This window comes from Haemaphysalis longicornis, unplaced genomic scaffold, assembly GCF_048455015.1.
Source record: "Haemaphysalis longicornis isolate Haplotype H1 unplaced genomic scaffold, Haemaphysalis longicornis Haplotype H1 scaffold_2, whole genome shotgun sequence".
Lineage (NCBI taxonomy): Eukaryota > Metazoa > Arthropoda > Arachnida > Ixodida > Ixodidae > Haemaphysalis > Haemaphysalis longicornis.
Window position 1 is genome coordinate 151683642 of NW_027526295.1, and position 20464 is coordinate 151704105.

Below are 20464 nucleotides of genomic sequence, written 5' to 3' on the forward strand. Positions count from 1 at the left end.
AATACACTTGTACACTGCATGCTTCGCCCCTCCCCAGGTTTCACGTTTGTGGAGATGGCTCTGGATATTTGAGGTTTCCAATCCCTCTTCCTTTTCCCTATAGCTCGTATTCACTCGCGAGGCACGCATGCAGGCAACCATGTGAGTGCGCCGTCACTGGTTACGGCGGGCTCCGCGGGATGGCGGTACTTGTCCATGCTAAGCCATAGATTTAATACTTGCTAAGCACGTGATTTGTGTTGGATGTTCCAAACTATACCCCAGCGAACGCATAGTAATGCCTCGTGTCCAATGTGAATGCGATTAATAACATCTCTGTTGACACCAGCGTTGAGAATCGGGTTGAAACTGGGCAGACGTCGCACGCCGGTGTTTTTTTTATTTTTTATTAGGCGTGCGGGCGCAGTGGCGCAAGCCGCGCCATGTCCGTGACGCAGTGGCCATGTCCGTGGCCGTTTCCAGTGTTGCCAAGCGAAGAAACTGACAGCTAAACTCTTCAATGAATACCGTCTATAAGAAAAGTGGCGCCCGCAGTGGAGCGCTTTTCAGCTGGTGTACGTCAGACGTAGTTGGGATAGCGCACACTAAGTAAAAAGAGCTCCAGAAGCGTGGCTTTCTTTTGAGAATATCGGAAAAATGTTCACCGTTCCGAGATGTGACAGTGTACTGTGAACTAAACGCTCGTTTTTAGTGCGCAGGGTCCGACAACAGCAGCAGAAGCTTACCGCGACGCGCCGATACGCGCCACGCGAGGCACAAGTTTGCTCTGGAGAACAAACTAATGCGATATGTTTTTCACCAGTTTTGTTGTCCAAGTAAAGGTGTCTCGTTTCCACAACCTTGAAGAAAATCGACACCAGGATTTTTGATATCGATTTCTGAATTTATGCAATTTCTGATAAAAGCGCCAGAATTATTCAATCTTTCACGTGATTTTTTTTTCTGGAAGCACCATATCTTGCTGATGTGTTTAGAAGCGCCCGGCCAGCAATGCCTATCCCTTACAAGTTTGTCAGAATAGAAGATATTTAGCTAAAGGGCGTCAAAAACAGCAACAATCTATCGCCTGAGCCGATTTCACGATATTTTTTTTAATTTGCTTGTTCGCCTCTGGACGCCATATTTGCTTTACATTGATTATCACACTGGTATATTTTCTGGCTTAAAACATTTTACAGACACCACTGTTACTCCTTGACATACACAAAGACACAGCTTGAAAAAATCTGCGGTTGTCGAAACCATCGGTTGCGCTCGTGGCACAATCAAACATTTTTTTCTCCGGAACTACGCACCTTACGAGAAAACAAACTGACTTGGACAACGTCCAGGCTTGTAAAGGGCTGGAGGCACTGTCCCGACGGAATGGGTAGCGACCATTATCCGATCTGGATTGAACTTGAAGTACGAGCCACAGGGCGGAAAAAACGGATGACCGCAGCTGTTGACTGGGACAGGTTTAGATCCGGCTTTGACGCTTACGACGAAAACGTCCCGTTTCTTCAGAAGCTTTGCAGAGCTGCCCAGGAAGCCACTAGAGAGATTGAGGTGGATGAACATCCTCCTACACCCGACAAGCACCTTCTCAACTTTTGGGACACCCGTAGCCAGCTGCATCGAGTTTACCTCAATTGGGGGAAACGGCATGTCGACCTTGTCAAGGTGCGCAGTAAGACCGCACAAGCGCGCCTTTACGCCAAAATGCTCTCTTGGGAACGATGGCACAACCACTGCGCCTCGTTCAATGAACGGACTGGCGGGCGGAAGTTCTGGCAGACCTACAAGGCCATGCCAGGCTACCGTAAGACGGGGAACACCGTCAAAAACGTCAGGCTGGCGACCGGCGACTCGGCGTCCGACTTAAAAAAAAAAAAAAAGGCAGCAGAAACGCTCTTCTCACAGCCAGCAGTGCACCAGATCCCAGAATTTATTAACGCACAGAACCTACTTCCGACAAAGATATTGAGTCGCCTTTCACAATGCAAGAATTAGTGATGTCTCTCGAATCCATCAACGCCAAGAGCGCACCACGCACCAGGAAAGGATGGCATCACCTGGCAGATGCTGCGCAACCTTAACGAACACAGGAAAATGCAGCTACTTGAAGAAATTAACAAGGTGTGGCTATCAGGCGAAATTCCTGCTGAATGGAAGCACTCCGTGGTGAGCCCCATTCCCAAACCAGGGAAGCCAGCCATCAGCATCAGTAGCTTGAGGCCCATCTCGCTTGCCTCAACACTCAGCAAGCTCTTGGAGCGGATGGTTCTCACCCGGCTTAACTACCACCTTGAAGACGCACAGAAAAAAACCCCTACTTCGACCCGGGCCAGACAGGATTCCGACCAGGCCTCTGCACAGGACAGCCTTTTCTTGCTCCGTCGTTTTCTTCGAAAGCGGAGAGGAGGAAAAAGGATTCGTGGCATACTGGTAGCCGTCGACCTGCGGAAGGCGTTCGATACCGTAACGCACGATGCAGTAATCTCCGCACTCGAAGACACGAAGCCAGGAGCCCGCATCCTCAACATCGATCATCAGGTCATTCCTGGAGGGACGCACCTTTGAGATTCGGAGTTACAATAGGAACCCTAAGATTTCCAGCAGCAGCATTGGCGTTCCCCAGGGGGCCGTACTGTCGCCCACGCTATTTAATCTGGTGATGTAAGGGCTGGCTATACGTCTGCGACGAATTCATGGTGTGCGCCTCACCATGTACGCCGACGATATGACGCTGTGGACGGAGCCCGGTGACCCTCTCAGAACAACAGAAGACGCAGCCAACGCTATGCAAGACGCCTTCAATACTTTAGCCGACTACCTGAAGAGTACGGGAATGAAATTGTTTCCAGAAAAAAACAAAATACATTCTCCTGGGCGGCTCCACGGCTGAAAAGGAAAAGGTCAAGCTCTGTCTCGCCGGCCAGACACTCTAGAGAGCTCCAGACCGGCACATCAAAATTCTTGGCATCCCGATACATGAAAGCGGAGGTTAGGCAACGTGGCTGCGGCAGCTAGAGCCTAAATGGAAACAGCTTCTGCATCTTGTCAAATCCGGAGGAGCCAGCACACGCACAGCTCGTGCCCTCACAATGGCAATACTAACGTCAAAAGCTTGCTACGGAGCTGTGTTTTGACCTGACAAAATCGCAATACAAGCTGGAAAGACTACACCGGGAATGTCTTCGGGTGATAACGGGCCTGCCCCACCATACCCGGGTCTGGGAGCTGCACCGCTACTCATAGGCGTGCGCAGAGTTCTCGATTAGGGGGGGGGCAAAGTCTTACCGCTGCGCCCCCCCCCCCCTTACAGCAACTCCCGACCTCTTCTCACAGTATGTCTAGCGGTCCGAACGCAGTGCAAAGAGGGATGGTTATAAAATTTTTATTTCAATGCGATGGAATTGCAACACATACAAAATATATCTGAGCAGAAATTTTTACTTTAATGTGTTACATTGGCAAAATATGGGTCAATTTGGCGCCCCCCTTCAGATGATTAGGGGGGGCGGCCGCCCCCCTTGCCCCCCCTGTGCGCACGCCTATGCCGCTACTCTCGCATCCCGCCGCTCAGAGATATCATCGCAGAACGCAAGGCAGGACATGATCGCCGCCGTCTCTACACGCGAGCGGGCCAGTCGCTCCTAGAGCTGGACGGGAAATAGCTGGGTGAACAGATAGAAGTGCTCCGCGCGATCGCTCCCTGGGACGACGTCCAGGTTCGTGTCACGAAGCCAGTCACGCGCCGACGCACGAAAGGGGATCACACGGCCCAACGAACCGCCCTTGCTGAGAGGGCTGACTTCCAGGACAACGCCATCTTTACGTATGCTGCCTGGGATCCAGATACCTTCCGGGAAGCGGTCGCTGCCGTCCGAAGACAGCAGCGGGATCTCACAGGTTGCTCTTGGCAGTATTGAAACGCCTGCAGGCGTTTCAATACTGCCAAGAGCAACCTGTGAGGTCACTTGAACTGCAGGCCATCCTTTATGCACTAGAGAACTTGACTGAATGTGCAAGGACCAGCCCACTTTCTGTGCGAGGACAAACCTTCACCGTTTTTACCGACTCATTGGACGCCCTTAAAAATCTGACGAAGACACCTAGAGCCGGCACTTTGGCGCACAACGTGAAAGTCGCTTGCGCAACCCTTCACGAGCTCTATGGCATGACGGTGCTGGTGGACTGGGTCCCGGGCATGCGTGCAGCACCGGAAACGGCGCCGCCCATGACGCGCCGAGCGAGCTGGTACGTTTCCGCTCGTCCCCGGGGGCCTTGACGTAGTCCCTCAGGCTCTGCTGCTCTTTGGACCGGACGAGGAACGCGAGCGGATAAAGGTGCAAGCCAAACGAGAACAGAGGGCGAAGGTGCCGCACAATCCCCACCCACTTCCCAAAGGGCTTCCGCGCGGTGCGGAAGTGCTAATCTACAAGGCTAGGACAGGTGCTGCCCTTACGGAAGATGTTCTTGCAAAGTGGCGAGCACACGCTACATCCAAAAGAACTCGTGGCGGTGACCCACAGGCGGACATCACCGATCAGGACGACGAGGGCGACCAGCTGCAGCAGCCACTGCATCAGCGACCACGTGGTAATCGACCATGTGCGCCCGCGTGTTGGTGAATCGTACTTTCGCGTGTCTCGACATGTCGGGTCAGTCACCTCGCTTTGCAACACACCTCCGGCGGCTGTCAGCTTCCACGTGCAAAGCCACGACGTTCGCCACACCCTTCAGGCACCTGCGCGTCGCCTTGACCTCCCCGGCTCAGACGTTTCGCTATCGGCACGATCAGCAGTTGATAGAGGGACCCCGGCACCTTTCAAGGACACTCTCTCCCCCCCCCCTCTCGGACGCCATGTGGGACGAAGCCATGGGTGACTCACGAACTATGGACAGAGTGTGTGTGTGTCTGTGATTTCGTGGCGTGTTACTCTTGGGGGCGTTTTTTTGGGTATAAAAGAAGCAGCACAAACGCTGATATTCATTCCTGTCGGAGCAGCGAATCCATGCGGTCGCTCTGCTCTAGTCCTGTATTGTAACCTCGCCCGTCAGGGCATTGTATGTTTTTTTTTGGCTTCGGCTCACCTCTCGCTATAAAGTAAACAGTTACGTTAACCTACTGCTCTGGACTTCTTCACGGCTGCAACACGGGCTGGCCGCTCGCTTCCTACACGCTACCCATCGTATGTTGGAGGCCACGGAGAAAGGATCGGGTGCCCCCGCCCGGTCGCAACAACGTGCAATACCGGTGCCTCTCCAACAGGGCCGTACCCAGAGGGGTGGTTTGGGGGTTGGAACCCCTCCCGAAATCTTTTCCAGGCAGCATGTAAGCAATACTTACTGTTGCTTTCAGCAAAACTACCCCCTTCCCAAAATCCATACCTCCTCTCCCCCCTCCCCCTTGAAAAATATTTCTGGCTACGGCCCTGCTATCCAACGTTAAGGCACCTACTGTGGGACTGCCCCGGCCTTTCACCGCTGAGGAACAGGCACAAGGGCGTCGGCGTTACCTCATTGGAGGAATGGACAACCCCGCCCCCTCACTTGGACGCCGCGAGCACGATACTTTCCGTGTGGGAGTTCGTGCGAGCGGCAGACCTGACCGGACGACTCTGACGGCCATCCCACTCCCTTCTTCCCTCTTTCCCAACTAGCTACCAAGCCCCCCGTATCGTTAATAAAGTTTCATTCATTCATTCACCTTCGGGGTATCCCATAATGCACACATATATAATGAAAGAAACAGAACGAACAAAAATTCTGCCGAAATTCAGAGAATTATCTACTAATGCGTAGCATCCTTATGCCACCTGTCTTGAGTGCGAGTTCTCTCCATCCAATTTTTTTTTCTTCTAAATCCCGTCGAACCAGTTATCTCCAATTATGCTATTATAACAATTGCAGGTGAAACTTTTGCGAAATCTTCATTATTGTGGAAATGCAGGGTTCACCATATGGCTCGCCATTTTAGGTAATCATTTTATATTTTTATTTATTTAGTTTTTCAAAATTTCGTTGGATCAGTTATGTCCATTTATGCTATTACAACGCAATTACAACGATTACAGGTGGAACGTTTGTGAAATCTGCATTATTGTGGAAATGCCATGCAGTATGCGTTTTGCCATTTTCCGTAATTATTTTATATTTTTTGTATCTTTTAGTCTTTGAAAAATTCTGTCAGACCAATTATCTCTATTTACATTATTACAACGATTACATTTGGAACTTTTCCGAAATCTGCATTACTGTGGAAATGCAGGGCATTACACGTTTCACCATTTTCCGTAACTATTTTTTAATATTTCTGTTATTTTTTAGTTTTTCAAAATTTCATGCAACCAGTTATCTCCATTTATACGATTACAGGTGGAACTTCCACGATATCAGCATTTTTGTGGAAATGCAGGGCGTTACACGGTCCTGGCTGTGGGGGTACTCTGCAAAGAATGCTACGCATTAAAAATTTCCCCGCATTTCCCCGAGGGGAAGAATGTGAAAGTGCGAATGCACGAGTTGAATTTGCGCGGTTCGGTAATGTTCGCGAAAGAGAGATCACACACACACACACACAACTACAAAGAAAGAAAGAAAGAAAGATGCATTTATTCACAGACACCTATTTGTGTTGTCGTTGTACTTGATTGCTAGAGCGGATCTCAGCTTTGAAATTTCGTGTCAGTACTCCTTTAAGCGGGTGCATTAGCCCTTCTCACGCCCGATTCCTGGCTAATCCCCCACGTGGGTATGTGCCATGTCAGCGGCCAGGCAGCGCGCGCCCATCTCCCCCGTTGCCAAGGAAGACGAGGAGATTCCTGGCCAATCCCCCACGTGGGTATGTGCCATGTCAGCGGCCAGGCAGCGCGCGCCCATTTCCCCCCGTTGCCAAGGAAGACGAGGAGCGCGTGCACCCGCAGCTGTTGCTATGTGGACGGACGGAGGTCACCGGAATTCAGGGTCGCTTATAAAGTGCATTCGCACTTAAAAATGATCGCATACACCCCAGCACAGATTACATGTTACATGCTTTTGTCACCTGCATTGTGGTATGGATGGAGTGCACGAATAAAAGAGAATGCGAACTTTCAAAATGAAAGAACAGAGTTTATTAAATCATTGATGCCCGCCTATACCTTGTGATGCCCGACAGATTTAGACTGAAGTTTCACAGATCTCCTCCTATGGAGGTGCTTTCTTTCTGGTTGGTCTCCACATGTAGCGAGTCTTCTGTCTGCAGCCCATTTTCTTTACACCTTCAGTCGCAGTTCTTGTACAGAAAACAAGCTCAAGATATGCACACTTCAGCATGGCAGATGTCCCAGACTTGTCTTGAAGCACAGACTTCAGAGCCATCTCCCACACATACTTTAAAATGATTACTTCTGATGCCCCCCAAAAAAAAACTTAGTTTTGTTCACATTCTTCTTTAATTATTGACAAAAGTTTCTCTATAAATGTAATACGCTTTCGCAAAAACTGACCAATTCATCCATGGGAGTAAAAACAAATTGCAGCCTGATTTCACCCGTGAACTTTTCACCTCTGGGCCAAGCAGAATTTTCCTGTTCTACTCCCACTTCGATGGTATCGTTACAGGCGCTACACCTCCCAAGGGAAGATCTATCCAAGGTACAGAAGCAACACAACGGCTGCCCATACTAATTGCTGGCCCCTGGTGGAAAATGTTATCCATGAACGCTACAAGTCTTGAAATGAACAAGGCTGTGTTCACATGAACACACTCACCTGAAAACAAGTGAGCTTAGAAAAGTTCCCAAATGAGCAGGCAAAAGATGTTTCAATAAAAGTACTAACTTGCCCAACATATGGCCTTAATTCATTACTGACAATTCGTGACAATGAGAATGCAATTGACAATTCAGCAACGTGTTTCTCGACACAACCACCACCTCATCTTATGACACAGATTTCACTCACCAGCAGGTGCAAAAACTTGCCATTCACCTTTTAATTCCCCCGTCATAAAAATTGCTTTTCCATCACTAAGGCAAAAACAAATAAAACTAACCAATAAAATTCGTTCACTTGATATTATTTTACTATGCCAAATGCAAAAAAAAAAAGAAAAAAAAAACATTTTATAAAATACTTTGAAGAGGTAACAGATTGCACGGACTGGAATGATTATAAACCGCAATACCTGAATTAAACTACACATTGCAGAAGTATATCAATAAAAGTAAGTGCATCCACATTGAGCAAAAATTACATCTATCTGTTAGTACTAAAATAAAAAGTCGCCGGTTCAAAAATAAAATTTACTAGTCATATCTGACTTGTAAGTCATGATCTTCCAGAAAAAAAGTGCAACAACATGATTTTGCCAACGTGAAAATATGCAATTCCTTCCACCCTTTCTTTACTAAAACCGAAAAAATTACAGATAAAAGCTTGGGTGGAGCCTGACAGAAATACACAAGTTGAAAGCCAAAAAAAAAATTGCACGTTAAGGGCCTGAAAGAAACACACAGGCGAAGGAACTGATTAGTGCAATACCAATAAGGCACCTGTGGCCTAACTTCACAAATAAAAATCTCAGTGAATCGCGACAGCTTTTCATACACACCAAGCATCACTTCCTGCCGCACCGTTCCAGCTTAGCATCCTGTAGCATGTACGCCGGCTTGAAACGCTTTGCGCCACGGCTGTCAATGTACATCAGCACTTCGTTGGGGGCCTCGTTCTCCCCGATGGACGAGTATCCCTGGTCGTACAGCGAGCAGTACGGCAGGCTGAGGTCCCGGATGAAGTCCCAGACGTCCTTGTACGACCAGTCGAGCACAGGGAACACACGCATCACCTGGGGCCATCCCTCATCAGTGGGCGTGAAGTGTTTGAGCTTGTCCCCGCCAGGGTCTGTGGAGCGGTTTCCCAGCAGGAACGCCTTGACATTGGGCTTTAAAGCCAGATACCGCTCCACGCTGGCTTTGTAGTTCCCTTCGGTGACAGCGGTCAAGTCACAGTCATAGAGTTCGGCGCTGCTCTGGATGAACGAAACGGTGTCTGGCCACAAGCTCTTGCTGCGCATGAAAAGACACTGAATCTTGGGTGGCGGAACCGTCGTCGGGGCAGACTTGAGACGGTTCTGAAGCACGGCGTAGAACATGTGAAGGATGACAGTGCAATCCTTGCCTCCGCTGAAACCCAAGCTGAGACCCTCCACGGTGTACTTGTCGATGGCGTCCTCGATCACCTTGATAGCCGCCGCCACATGAGGCTTCCGTTCTGCCACGGCACTTAACTTCTGCCAGGTGTCCGTCAAGGGATCGCGGTCGAAGTTGGTCACCGAACCGACCGGCAGATTTTCCAGGAGAAACTTCTTGGCGTCCACTACATCTTCCTCCCTCTCGGCTTCAAGAGACAGCCGCACGCGGTAGTAGTTGTTATCCAGAGTCGGGTAAGAGCCGAATTTTACCTTGTCCTTAAACTGTTCTACTGCCTTATTCAGCGGCGCCGTTATGCTTAGTTCGTCGGACTTTAGGAAGAGCTCAGTGAGGTACGTACTCGTATGACCTTTGTCTTCACAGTCTTTGAGGAAGAGGGGAAAGAGCGCTTCCAGTGCCAGAGGAACACCCGGTAGCATGTAGACGTTTCTGGCGCACACCAGCGGTAGCCGTAGGACCCGACCGGGCCGTTGTATGTCGCCAAAGAGTATTCTCGAAGATCGCGGAATTGTCGCGAACTTGCTGATGGCGGCTTCGGAACTTGACTTGGGCCCGTACAGAGTTTGGAAAGCGGCGAGCACCTCCGGGTTTACGCAGACATCCTCGTCGAAAGCACTGGCGACGCTCTCGTAGGTGACGTCGTCGTGCGTCGGTCCCACGCCTCCCGAAGTGATCACGTAGCTGTAGGAGGCGGAGAATTTTCGAACCTCTTCTGCGATCGTGGGCACGACGTCGGGGATGATGGACACCCGCTCTACGCGGATGCCCACTGAACGCAGGCGCGAGCAAATGTGGTACACGTTCGTTTCACGAATGTCACCGCGTAGAATCTCATCGCCTATGATAATGATGCCGGCCGTGTCGTTTCCTGATGACATTGCGCGACGAATCCTGAAGAAAAAACGCGGAAATAAGCCACTTGACCTCAGAGCCATGTCCTTTGATTCTTAATTAATGAAGTGTCGCGGTGTAAGCAGAGTACGGTGCGATACGAACCCATTGGTCGTTGAGTCCCGGGAAATGTGCGACATCTCTACGGTGCTCCGAAAACGTGTCACGCATCCGCCGTCACACCTCTTACGACACGCTTTCGCGACCGGCGCCGCTTTTATGTAGAGAAGTACCGGCACGAAAAAGCAGAAAGACGACGCACTTTGCGCTTTGCGGGCAAATAAACCTATCGGAGCGGCATCTGGCGACCGACGAGGTTGGCAAAATCCATGGAGGAAGAAAAAAATCACGCGTCATGCGCTCGCAGCGACACCGGCGGCGAAACGTAAAGGTCACGTGGCACAAAACATGTCAGCCTGCAGGAGACTTGAAAACGGGGCAGCAGACGAGCTGTGTCGAGTTATGTCTATCGACGCTGTCGCAAGAGCAAAACGTAAGCAACCGTTTTTAGCCAGCGTTTTTTGATCTCGGTGGTCTGGCCAATCACACGTTACACTGGTGAAACGCCTCGGCGCAGTTTGACGAAAAATCCCCTGCAGTCACAGCGGTCGCAGTTGGCGTTTCCTCAGACGCACTCCAGTTGCCTAAGTCACGAAAGGAAATTGCTGCCAAACAAACAGCTGCTCTCGATTTTCGCTCTCCTTTACGCTGTTTAATAGCAGTTAGTATGGACCAGTCATCAACTGAGCCAAGAGACCTGCTACGCGAGCTTACACGTGTCTGCTGCTGCGTTGCCATGCCCTCAAACAGTGGCACGTTTTTTGCCGTGCACGTTTCAGACCATATGCTCCGATCACGTCCAAGTCGTACCAACTCGCAATAGGGGAAAAATTTCCGAACTTGCACCGCCTTCGAAAAATAATCTGGGGTTGCGGAAGGCCACTTTGTAAGCGTGGGGCACAAGCGTTTTATATTCGTTAGCGTGGCCTGGCAGATGATTGCGTTCGTGGATGTAGGACTACTTCTGTTGCCTAGATGGTGTCTAATATGAATTCAGTCTGATAAAATGTATAAAAATTAATGCAGCGGAAGTAGGTCACACTCATCTAGTTTATTTCACGTACTTGCTTATCATGGGGCAAAAACGCAGTCACCCGTTTTAACCCGAATTTTTCTTTCGGGACAAGGCGTAGCTCCCGTTAACCGTAGATTTTGCTCTACACACTGCCTCCTGAAATTGCGTGCGATCCATCTTTGCAGGCAAAGCCAGGCCCGAGCACCATGGCGCAAGTGACAGGAGATAATGTCTGACAACTCCCACCAGGCTGGAAAAGCACGTGGTAGCTCCAAGAAAAAGAAGCGCCAAAAGAATCGTCCCATCACTGTAGTCGGCAAGGTACTCGCGTCGACCGCGCAGCCTCCCGAAATGACTATCAGCCAGTCTCCGGAGAAGAAAAAGAGGCGACGCAGCCGCAAGCGAAAGTCAGCAGCGCCTGCGGAGGGACCGGGCGGCGAATGCGGCGGCAGCCCTGGCAAAAAGCCGAAGCTCGGCATTGACATTGCGGCGAGCCCCGCCGGCCCCAGTGCCTTGTGCAGTGTTAAGAACAACATGGTCGGCGAGTGTGTCGCCGAGACAAGCTCAAAACTTGCTACGTCGATGGAGGAGTGCGCGAACCGTGCCGTGGTGCCTGTGAACTGTGCCTCGAACGCCTGTGCCCCACCGGCGGACGAAGAAAGTGCGGAGCTGCGCAGAATCAAGATCCATCTGCAAAAGCAGCGCAAAGCGCTGCCCATTTTCGCTGTCAGGCACGAACTGGTGCGGGTCGTGAAGCAGAGGGACTGTGTCATCCTCATTGGTGAAACTGCCTGCGGGAAGACTACTCAACTCCCACAGGTATTCTTCGCCGCATACATCTGCTGTGGGATGCGTGAAGCTCTCCGTTTTGCTGCTGGGTTATTTTGCTACACTGCTAGGTGTACAGGTTCGCGCAGAAGTAAACGGAGCAGCGGTGGCTGAGATGCATCGCTGCACCGCCTAGGTGGGTTGCCCAGAACCAACGGGTGCTGTTCTGGCGCATAGAGTTTCGTACTAATCTATACTAGAGGGAAATCTGGCACCACTGTCTAGGGGAGCCGCGCTTCAGCGAGCGTTCCACCATGTACCGGGCAGGCACGTTCCACTTGTCCTTGGCATGGCTCATGAACAGGCTGGAAAGTTGGCTCTGGCAGTGAGAAAGCAACAGTATTACTGTACAACGTTAAGCAAATTTGTTTTGTCATTATAAAATTGAACATCCAAAAAGATTAATTTGTCAGTAAATATTTGGAAGCTTCATGTGCAATGAACAAGGAAAACGCTGCTCAAAGATGAAAAAAGCTCGCCCTTGCACGGGGGTTTAGAATTGCCGGGATCCCTGCTTCAAACTCCTGTAGAACACGTTAGTATTCCCCCACCGAAGGAGGGGGTTGCCCAGGAAGATTCCTCAAGATTTTGAAAATCCCGCGGATTTCTGAGAAAGACCGTCCTCTATCAAATTTTGTAATTTTTTTTCTGCTTAGCAGTTTGCTAAGTGCGAACGTGTTTTTCGTGTTTAGGAAAGAACTATGAGAGGTCATGATTAGCAGGTAATTGATAGCAAAATCCTGGGACACTCGCCGCCGAGTCTGTACACAAAGCAGCCGCGTCGGCGGATTGCCTCGAAAGCGCGTCATCCCTATTTCATATTTGCTGCGCTTTCGAGGCGCTTTTTCAAAGAAAGTGCTACGAGTTGTGCCGCGCCTCCGCCAGATGGCGCCACGGGTCCCGCGACCGAGAGAAGACGCAGTGAAACATCCCCCTCGCGAGGGGCACGATCAAATGCAGAGCATTTCCGGGGGCGCACAACGTTAAGTAGTTTGCGTTACGTTAATGTTGTTGCACTTGTGGCAACTGCTGACGAGAGAGCGCTCGTCAGCAGTAATTTGAATGAGTCAAGGATATAAGGCGCGTTCGTAGCCTCCCATTCTGTGTCGGCTTTGTGGCGCAGTGGGTAGAGCACCATGTACATTGCGTTCGGCCCGCAGGGTCGAAGGATCGAAACGGGCGCTGGATAGTATTTTTTTTTATATAGTAGGGAGGGGTGCGGTGCGGACTACGGACGTCAACGCGGGTGACATCGTGAGTTACTGCAATGCTCTGCGTTTAAAAAATGTTGCCCTTTTTTGTTGATTTTGGCTTCGAGACAAAAAACAAGCCATGTGGGTAACCAAGCCAAGTAGGTGAGGAACGTCGCTAGCGGCAATGGCGCCGCTCACGGCGGCCCGTGACTGCAGCGGCAGATTTCCCTCTAGTATATATTAGTATGAAACTATGTCCTGGCGATGCGCACTGCCCACGCTCCCCTGTGATATGTTTGTTGTTCGACTGGCGCGATAGACTAGGCGTAACAGTTTTCAAGGGTGTCGCAGCAGCAACGGAATCCGTCGCTGTTGAGCTGAAAGAAGTGATGCGCTCGCATACCCATCCCCTGTTGCGCGCTATAAAGTGCAACGTTGTCAAAGTCCTGTTCACAGGCAGCATAGTATTGCCTGCCTATCCAGTTTCCCATGGCAGGCTTTCACAACATAATACTTTATAAGATGACAAAAAGCCCTGGACAATATAAAAAGCACATTAAGAGGATGAATCGCTTGGGAAATTTTGTTGACACGAAAAAGAAACCCTTTTGTAACGTTTTTATTTTTCGTTCACCCCCAAGTGCTTACTGTCATTCTGTCAAGGTCTGCTCTGACGAAAGAAAAATACAAAAATGCCCATGCTGAGAAAATTTGCTTCGTGTTAAAGAAGGCCGTGGGGGAAATAAACTTGTTCTCTATTACAGCGAGCCTCCTAGGCCGCGTGTTTTATCATTGAAATAAAACCAATTAAATTGTTACTAACAAGCACCTCGTATTAGTTAATTAACAAAGGGTTAGATATCAATTCATGCCTCTGGCTCAATTATGTTGGTGGTAAGGTGAGGATCAACTTGCGTGGCTAAAAGTAGGCAGGCAGTGCTGTGCCATCCATGGACAGGACTGTGACAATGTTGCACTTTGTAGTGCACATCAACAAATGTGTTTGCACGCACATAGTTTCTTCCAGCTCAACGGCGATTGATTTGGTCACCGCAGATGGCTGCGAGCAGCAACACAACGAGCGCCACTCTGTAGCCTAGCGCTGCCCTTTGCAAATTGTTGCGCCCAGTGACGTCGCTGCTGAGTAAGGATGATAGGGGAGCAAGGTCAGTGTGAACACACCGTCAGAACTTCGGCCGTCGATTCCTACCGGCGCAACGATGCAGTTTGGCCATCGCTCCCATGCTTCGTTTACTTCTCCGTGGTCCTGTACATCCATTTACTCTTCAGTGGAGGATTTTTATAATCTTAACTAATCTTCCTGCCCAGATGTTGCTTTCTTTTTGCTTTAATTTAACTATTTGTGACTAATTAACTTGAGAGTTTTGGTGAGCTGGTACTATATTGAATTAATGCTTCCAGCACAAACAGTTAGACTAAGGACGAAAGGGAGTAGCTACACGGACAAGCGCTGACTTCCAACTGACGATTTATTTCAGAAAACACAAATATGTAATTATTCACACATTATCCGGGTTGCGCGAAAAACATCGGAACCGGACAGGCACCGCGCATAACAAAGATATCAATACAAAAACAGCAAACAAAAAGGCGTGAATTAGCGCGTGGGGAGCACCACCGCGGAGAACAGGTAACCCAGTTCCTTCTCTGAAAGACTGAGGGACGGCATACTGATGCATGCATCGCCAAGACGTGCCATTTTGGCAGCTTCTACTATATCTCTTGTTAATTTATTGTTGCTCCTAAAAATGATCCGACACTCATTGTACACATAAATAAATAATCTGTTGGAAGTCAGCACATGTCCGTGTAGCCACTCTCTTGTGTCCATCTAATTGTTTGCGCTGTAAGCATTAATTCAATGGACTGCTTGTGGGCGCCATTGCTCTGCTTGCTTGGGTGAACAGACTCGTTGCTGGTGCTGTGTCAGAGTGGGAATTCATCAAAAGTTTGCACTTTCTTGTGTCCTTCAAACATCATGCAGTTGTGATGTACTAGCAAGGCGTCGCTGCCCTATCAAGGCAGAAAACAGGACCCCCAAATGGGGAAAAAAATCTGCCCCGGCTGTTGTCTAACCTTATAAGCCACATTCGTTTGAGTGACTCCTGTATGAATGGCGCGGCACGTCGGAAGTATTGTTTTAACATGGCCTAACTTCAGCGTGGCAGTGAGTAAGCCTTAATGGATAGGTGGAAGGTGTAAACACTGTCTAGTCACTAGTTTTGCTAATTTATGCCTGTTTGTAAAAAAAAAAAAAAAAAGACTGAGCTTGAGAAGTCTATTTTCAACGCCCTATTACCCTCGTCAATTTGAGTACTTTGGCAATGGTGATGCACTAGTAAGTCTGTAGTGTCTGGCATTTAAAAAATTGTGGGAGCATTTATCGAATTGTGCCAAAATGAATGAATATCTTAAAGGGACCCTGCAACACTCTTTGAGCAGTGCAAGTAAACCTGCGCAACGTTTAGATTACACTGCCAGGAATACCTGAACCAAATATTACACGTGCACGTGAAGCGGTGAGCGCGCAAATCGATGTGAAAGTCGCGAAAAAACAAACCGCTCTCTCTTCAGTTGTCCTCATTATGCATAGCCTAAGGGACGTCACATAGGCCATGGCTGCCCGATCGGCTGTCACTGGTCAACTTCGCGGCTAGATTCTCCCATTTCCGTCGTCGTCATCGCTGTGTACGAACCTCTTCTATGCCTGAACCTGTAGGCACAGTTTTGCCGTTTATTTTGTGTTTTGAGTGCGCGCGGAGTTTGAGTGATGAGCTCAATGCTTCCCTTTCAACGGGACCACTCGACTACAAACGTTTATTGCTTCAAAAATGCCCTACCAGCCCGAGCGCGCACTTGCGAGGAGGCACCCATGCCTGCTTTTTTGTGGCACCAGACCGGAAATAGGCCCCTCCGCGTTGCGGAGAAAAGGAGAAAACTACCGGAAGGCCACCGAAGAGAACGCCGCGAGCCGCCCCCCTCTCCGGGGAGAGAGCGCGCAGCTTTCGGCGCCTTGTCCACGTTCGAGTTGAGAGGGAACGATTATGCGCGATTTCTCATCGCGCGTAGTTTCGTTAATTGTGAACGGATTTTCATAATTCTTGCGGGAGAAGATTTCTGGGACAATAGACTTTATCCCAAAATACAGTACTAGTAGTCGATGGCAAGTGTTGCAGGGTCCCTTTAATGAGGCAGTGCAAAACAGCAAATGCACAAACCAACAAATAGACAAAACAACACTTTTGATAAGGCAGAGTAGATGTTAACCTTGAAATATGCCAGCATCAAAAGTACGACTGAGGTAACGTAAAAGTTTGCATTGCATCAGGCCAGGAAGTCTGCATTGCAAACTGGCCTGATGGGACTGCAGTAATTCGCGAGACGGCCATGAGGGGTGCCTGGTGCTTTATCTCTTTCCAAAGTTTAGAGATGAAGTAATACCCTGAGCTTTTGCTAATTAGTAAAATAAAGAATTGCATAAGTGGAACCACGTAATGTGGCAACCAATCAGAATTCCACACATTTGCTTCTTTCTCTTCAAATCATGTAAATCAAGTGTAGTTTGGTTTATGTCGTGGGAGTGTCAACTGGGGGGGCAGCACAGTATCGCAGAGCGGTGCAGTAATATGGGCAAAATTCCCTGGCGTGTGCCCAAAGCACAATCTGGTGCAAGTGAATGGATGAGCCTAGCAGTCAATGCTTGTGTCACGGGCTTGCATTCGCATGTATTCTTCCTGTAGGAGAGGGTCTGGCAGCGATAAGAGAGACAGGAGGCTGCCAATGGTCCCAAGAGGCTGCTGCTACTTTCATTCTTCTGCTTAAGCCTCTTTTTTCTTCTTCCTCCTCCTCCCCCCCCCCCCCCCCCCCCCCCCCACCCCACCCCCGCTTCTGGAAAGATGCAGGCCCAATTCCCACAACCTCCTTGACAACCTTCTTTCTCTGCTTCTCTTCATCCAATTCTTTTTTACAGTTCCTGCAGCTTGTCGTAGTACGGTGCCAAAAAAAAAAAAAAGCGTGTCACTTGACACTCTGATGATGTTAAAATATTGACCAGCTTTACCTGAGGAACAGTTTTTGAGTCTCTAATACTGCATGTAAGCAAATACAGTTTGTCGTATGTCCGGCTGACTTTTTTTTTTTTTTACTTGCAATTTCACTGTTTCAGTACCTTCATGCAACCGGTTTCACAAAACGAGGGATCATCGGCATCACGCAGGTGGGTTTTAAAATGTGGCAGTGCTTTTTTTTGTGTGTGTGTGTGCTTTCTTCCCAAGCACTCAAGCAGCACTGAGCTTATTCTGCCCTCTACAAGGCATGATTTGAACCTTGTCGTAATTAAAACAGTTGTGGAAGTTTGATGCAGCTGTTATTAGTCGAAACCTATAAGAACAAGCTTCTCCTTTGTGTGGAAAGTCAAAGGAAAGGTCAGGTTCTGCTGAGAAAACAGCGGGCTCAGGCAAAGCTCTTATACAGCTGAAAAAACGAACGCATGGCTTGGCTAGTATTTGTCTGGTTTAACTGAAGGAAGTAATGTCTTTAAAGTAGCCTCTTTTAGTTAAAATAAAAACAAGACCATGTACTTCCTTACTGCCCTGAGCAACAGCTATCCAGCCTAACTCTAACCTCATTGACCCTTTGTTACAGCCGAGAAGAGTGGCAGCTGTCACAGTTGCCGACAGGGTCGCCATGGAGATGGGTGTCAACCTTGGTGACCTGGTGCGTAAATGTTCTCATTGTGCAGCTGTTTTGCTTTTTTTCTTTCCTTCAGGACAGTTGTGATCACTGGGACTTTTCTTTGCAGGTGGGATACTCAGTCCGTTTTGATGACACCACAAGCAACGCTACCAGGATCAAGGTGCCCATCCTCCTCACTTATTCTCATTGATAGGCTTGATTCGTGTTGCGTAGCTTCCTCAGGTTACACCCCTTTCCACACCAGTGAGTTGGGTACTCCTTGTGGGCCTCAATCGGTTCTAGCTTGTGTGGCGTTTCTCCGAAGGCTTCTTTTGTTCAGTAGAGTAACACGGATTCATTTCCCTTTCGCAATGGTGATATTTTTGTTGTTTTCTTAACGAGGAAAACAAGAATGCAATGTTCCCGATATATTGGCTATCAATGAATTGTCCCACGTGGGCTAAATGTATCAGCAGCTGTCCAGTGCTACTGAATATGCACTTTTTTTTTTTTCCAATATAAAGCCAACAGGCTGGCGTCCCGGCAGCAAACTTTTGATGGTGAAATTCTTGAGCGGTGCTAAAAGTGGTGCGTCTCCTATGTTCCATTGTCATCCACATCCATACAACAGAAAAGTGGCGCATGCCAGAATAAAGAAAGCGTACATGTGCAAAGAGCCAAAAGGAAGGAGCAGACTCTGATTGGCCGCTGTCTCTCGCTGTACTTTGTATCGGTGGTGGACGCAGTTGCATGGTGGAAATTTCTAGCTTGGGTAGATCATTGGCAAACAGCCGTTTTTGCTCTTTTTTTTTTTTTCCTTCCACTTCGCCAGTTTTTCGCAGCACGGACGTGTTTAGGTCTGCCTTGCGTGCATCACTTTCTTCTAATACTTTGTCAACGTTTTAAAACCGAGGTTGTTTTTTGCAGTACCTGACTGATGGCATGTTGTTACGAGAGGCTTTGCTTGACCCCCTGTTACAGAGGTGAGCAACCTGGCCTGTATTTTCCGCACTGAGGATTTTACTCTTCCTGGATGGAAAATTGTGAATGTAACCAGGGGAAAGGCTCTGCAAGGGCCCCTTTCTTTAACAACGTGAAATTGTCCCAAGTAAACACTACCTTCCTAAAGCCCTTGAAATGGAAAGAAAAGAAAAAGGACAACTTTTCTACAAATTCTGCAGAACTACACTGCTAGGTTGCCTTTGCAACTGTAAGCGATCTTGTTGATTTTACTGAGCTGACTTTGTTCACCTGTGCTTGCCCTTTTTCCTCCATTCATTGCACAGGTACTCGGTCATAGTACTAGACGAGGCTCACGAAAGGACCATAAACACTGACATCCTCTTCGGCATTGTGAAGTCTGCCCAAGAGGAGAGGAGGCGTCTGGGCAAAACACCACTCAAGGTATGGCCCCTACCTCCCTCTTCCTTTGGTCTTTTTTTTTCTCCCTCATTTTTGGTGGCCTCCATAGTGCCTCCCAGGAAGTCAGTGGATCCGCCTCCGCGTTGCAGCTGATAACGATGTGAACTACAAGAGTTTGTTCTGACTGTCCCCCCTACTCTGCTCGATACCACAAGAGTGAAAGGAAGCAGCTGAACAGATGAGACACCCTTACTACAGTTTATACATTACAGTTGCCAGCAGATTGGCTTGTGAGGAACGTTTTCATAAAACACACGACTTTACACTCGTTTTTCCGTCTCACGTTTTTAACTATAGGGTGCAGGTGTGGCAGTTCTGTCAAATGTTGTAAAACGCTGAGGGTTAATGTTGCCGCCTTTAATCTTTGGGAGCACAGAAACCTTTTGTTGTTGCCTCTCATGTGCTTCTGCCGCTACTGTTTCTATATCCCGGGCCTTCACCCGCTCTTTCTCATGTGCCCAGATTGTGGTGATGTCAGCCACCATGGACGTGGACCACTTTTCTCACTACTTCAACGACGCCCCCGTGCACACCCTTGAAGGACGGCAGCACCCCATTGCGGTGAGCACCCCCTCCCCGCCGCGGTGGCTCAGTGGCTATGGTGTTGTGCAGCTGAGCCCAAGGTTGGGGTTCAATTCCCGGACGCGGTGGCCACTTTTCTGATGGAGGCAAAAAGCAAAAACTCCCTTTTGTTCGAGATTTCGGTGCACGCTAACGATCCCCAGGTGGTCAAAATTAATCCGGAGCCCTCCACTACGGCGTTCCTCATCGCCTGTGTATGTCGGTGCATTCAACCTCATAATCAATCAATCAGCAGCCCCCTCACCTGCCAGCGCTATTACCCTTAACTAAGCAATCGGCCACAATGCAAAATATGTACTCTTTAAGGCAAAAGTCTCGAGTGTCCCATGGTGCAGAAAACGGCTGCCACTGCTGCTCCGAGACAAAGCGCTAGAAACCACAGCATAAAAAAACGAAGAACGTCGAGACAGAAGTGCATCTGTCTTGTCGTTTTTCGTTTTTTCTGCCGTGGTTTTTAGCTAAAGCTCTTTTTCTTGAAGCATTACCCACCAACTAGCCCAACAGCATATTTTACTGATGCCACTGCAGCACTTGCGACACTGTCATAATTCTTAACCAAAGTGCGTATGTGGCACAATTTTGGCAAAGTGAATCAGTTC

At 48.9% G+C, this 20464-nt stretch overlaps 2 protein-coding genes across 2 annotated transcripts in view; one reads left to right on the forward strand and one right to left on the reverse strand.

Annotated features, from left to right (window-relative positions):
• Positions 1 to 7077: 7077 nt before the first annotated feature.
• LOC144169317 (FAD synthase-like) lies at positions 7078 to 10352 on the reverse strand. The gene is made up of 2 exons (XM_077698407.1): positions 10176 to 10352; positions 7078 to 10070 (listed from the first exon to the last, which is right to left on the reverse strand). Exons 1-2 carry the CDS (start codon positions 10208 to 10210, stop codon positions 8588 to 8590), a joined length of 1518 nt encoding a protein of 505 aa, XP_077554533.1. The 5' UTR covers positions 10211 to 10352; the 3' UTR covers positions 7078 to 8587.
• Positions 10353 to 10428: 76 nt separating this feature from the next.
• The window catches only part of LOC144169316 (ATP-dependent RNA helicase DHX33-like), a 43822-nt gene continuing 33786 nt past the window's right edge, over positions 10429 to 20464 (forward strand). The window contains exons 1-8 of the mRNA XM_077698406.1: positions 10429 to 10563; positions 11331 to 11964; positions 17353 to 17403; positions 17832 to 17903; positions 17989 to 18042; positions 18789 to 18844; positions 19148 to 19265; positions 19746 to 19844. Of these exons, the coding sequence (XP_077554532.1) occupies positions 11374 to 11964; positions 17353 to 17403; positions 17832 to 17903; positions 17989 to 18042; positions 18789 to 18844; positions 19148 to 19265; positions 19746 to 19844 (1041 nt within the window). The 5' untranslated portion in view covers positions 10429 to 10563; positions 11331 to 11373. The remainder of the gene's footprint in view (positions 10564 to 11330; positions 11965 to 17352; positions 17404 to 17831; positions 17904 to 17988; positions 18043 to 18788; positions 18845 to 19147; positions 19266 to 19745; positions 19845 to 20464) is intronic.

Excerpts from the sequence above, each read along its gene's own strand:
- LOC144169317 (XM_077698407.1), bottom strand. The coding sequence starts at position 10,210 with ATGTCGCACATTTCCCGGGACTCAACGACCAATGG. Across the intron at positions 10,071-10,175 it reads CGGGACTCAACGACCAATGG|GATTCGTCGCGCAATGTCAT; the intron begins GTTCGTATCGCA and ends TTTTTTCTTCAG.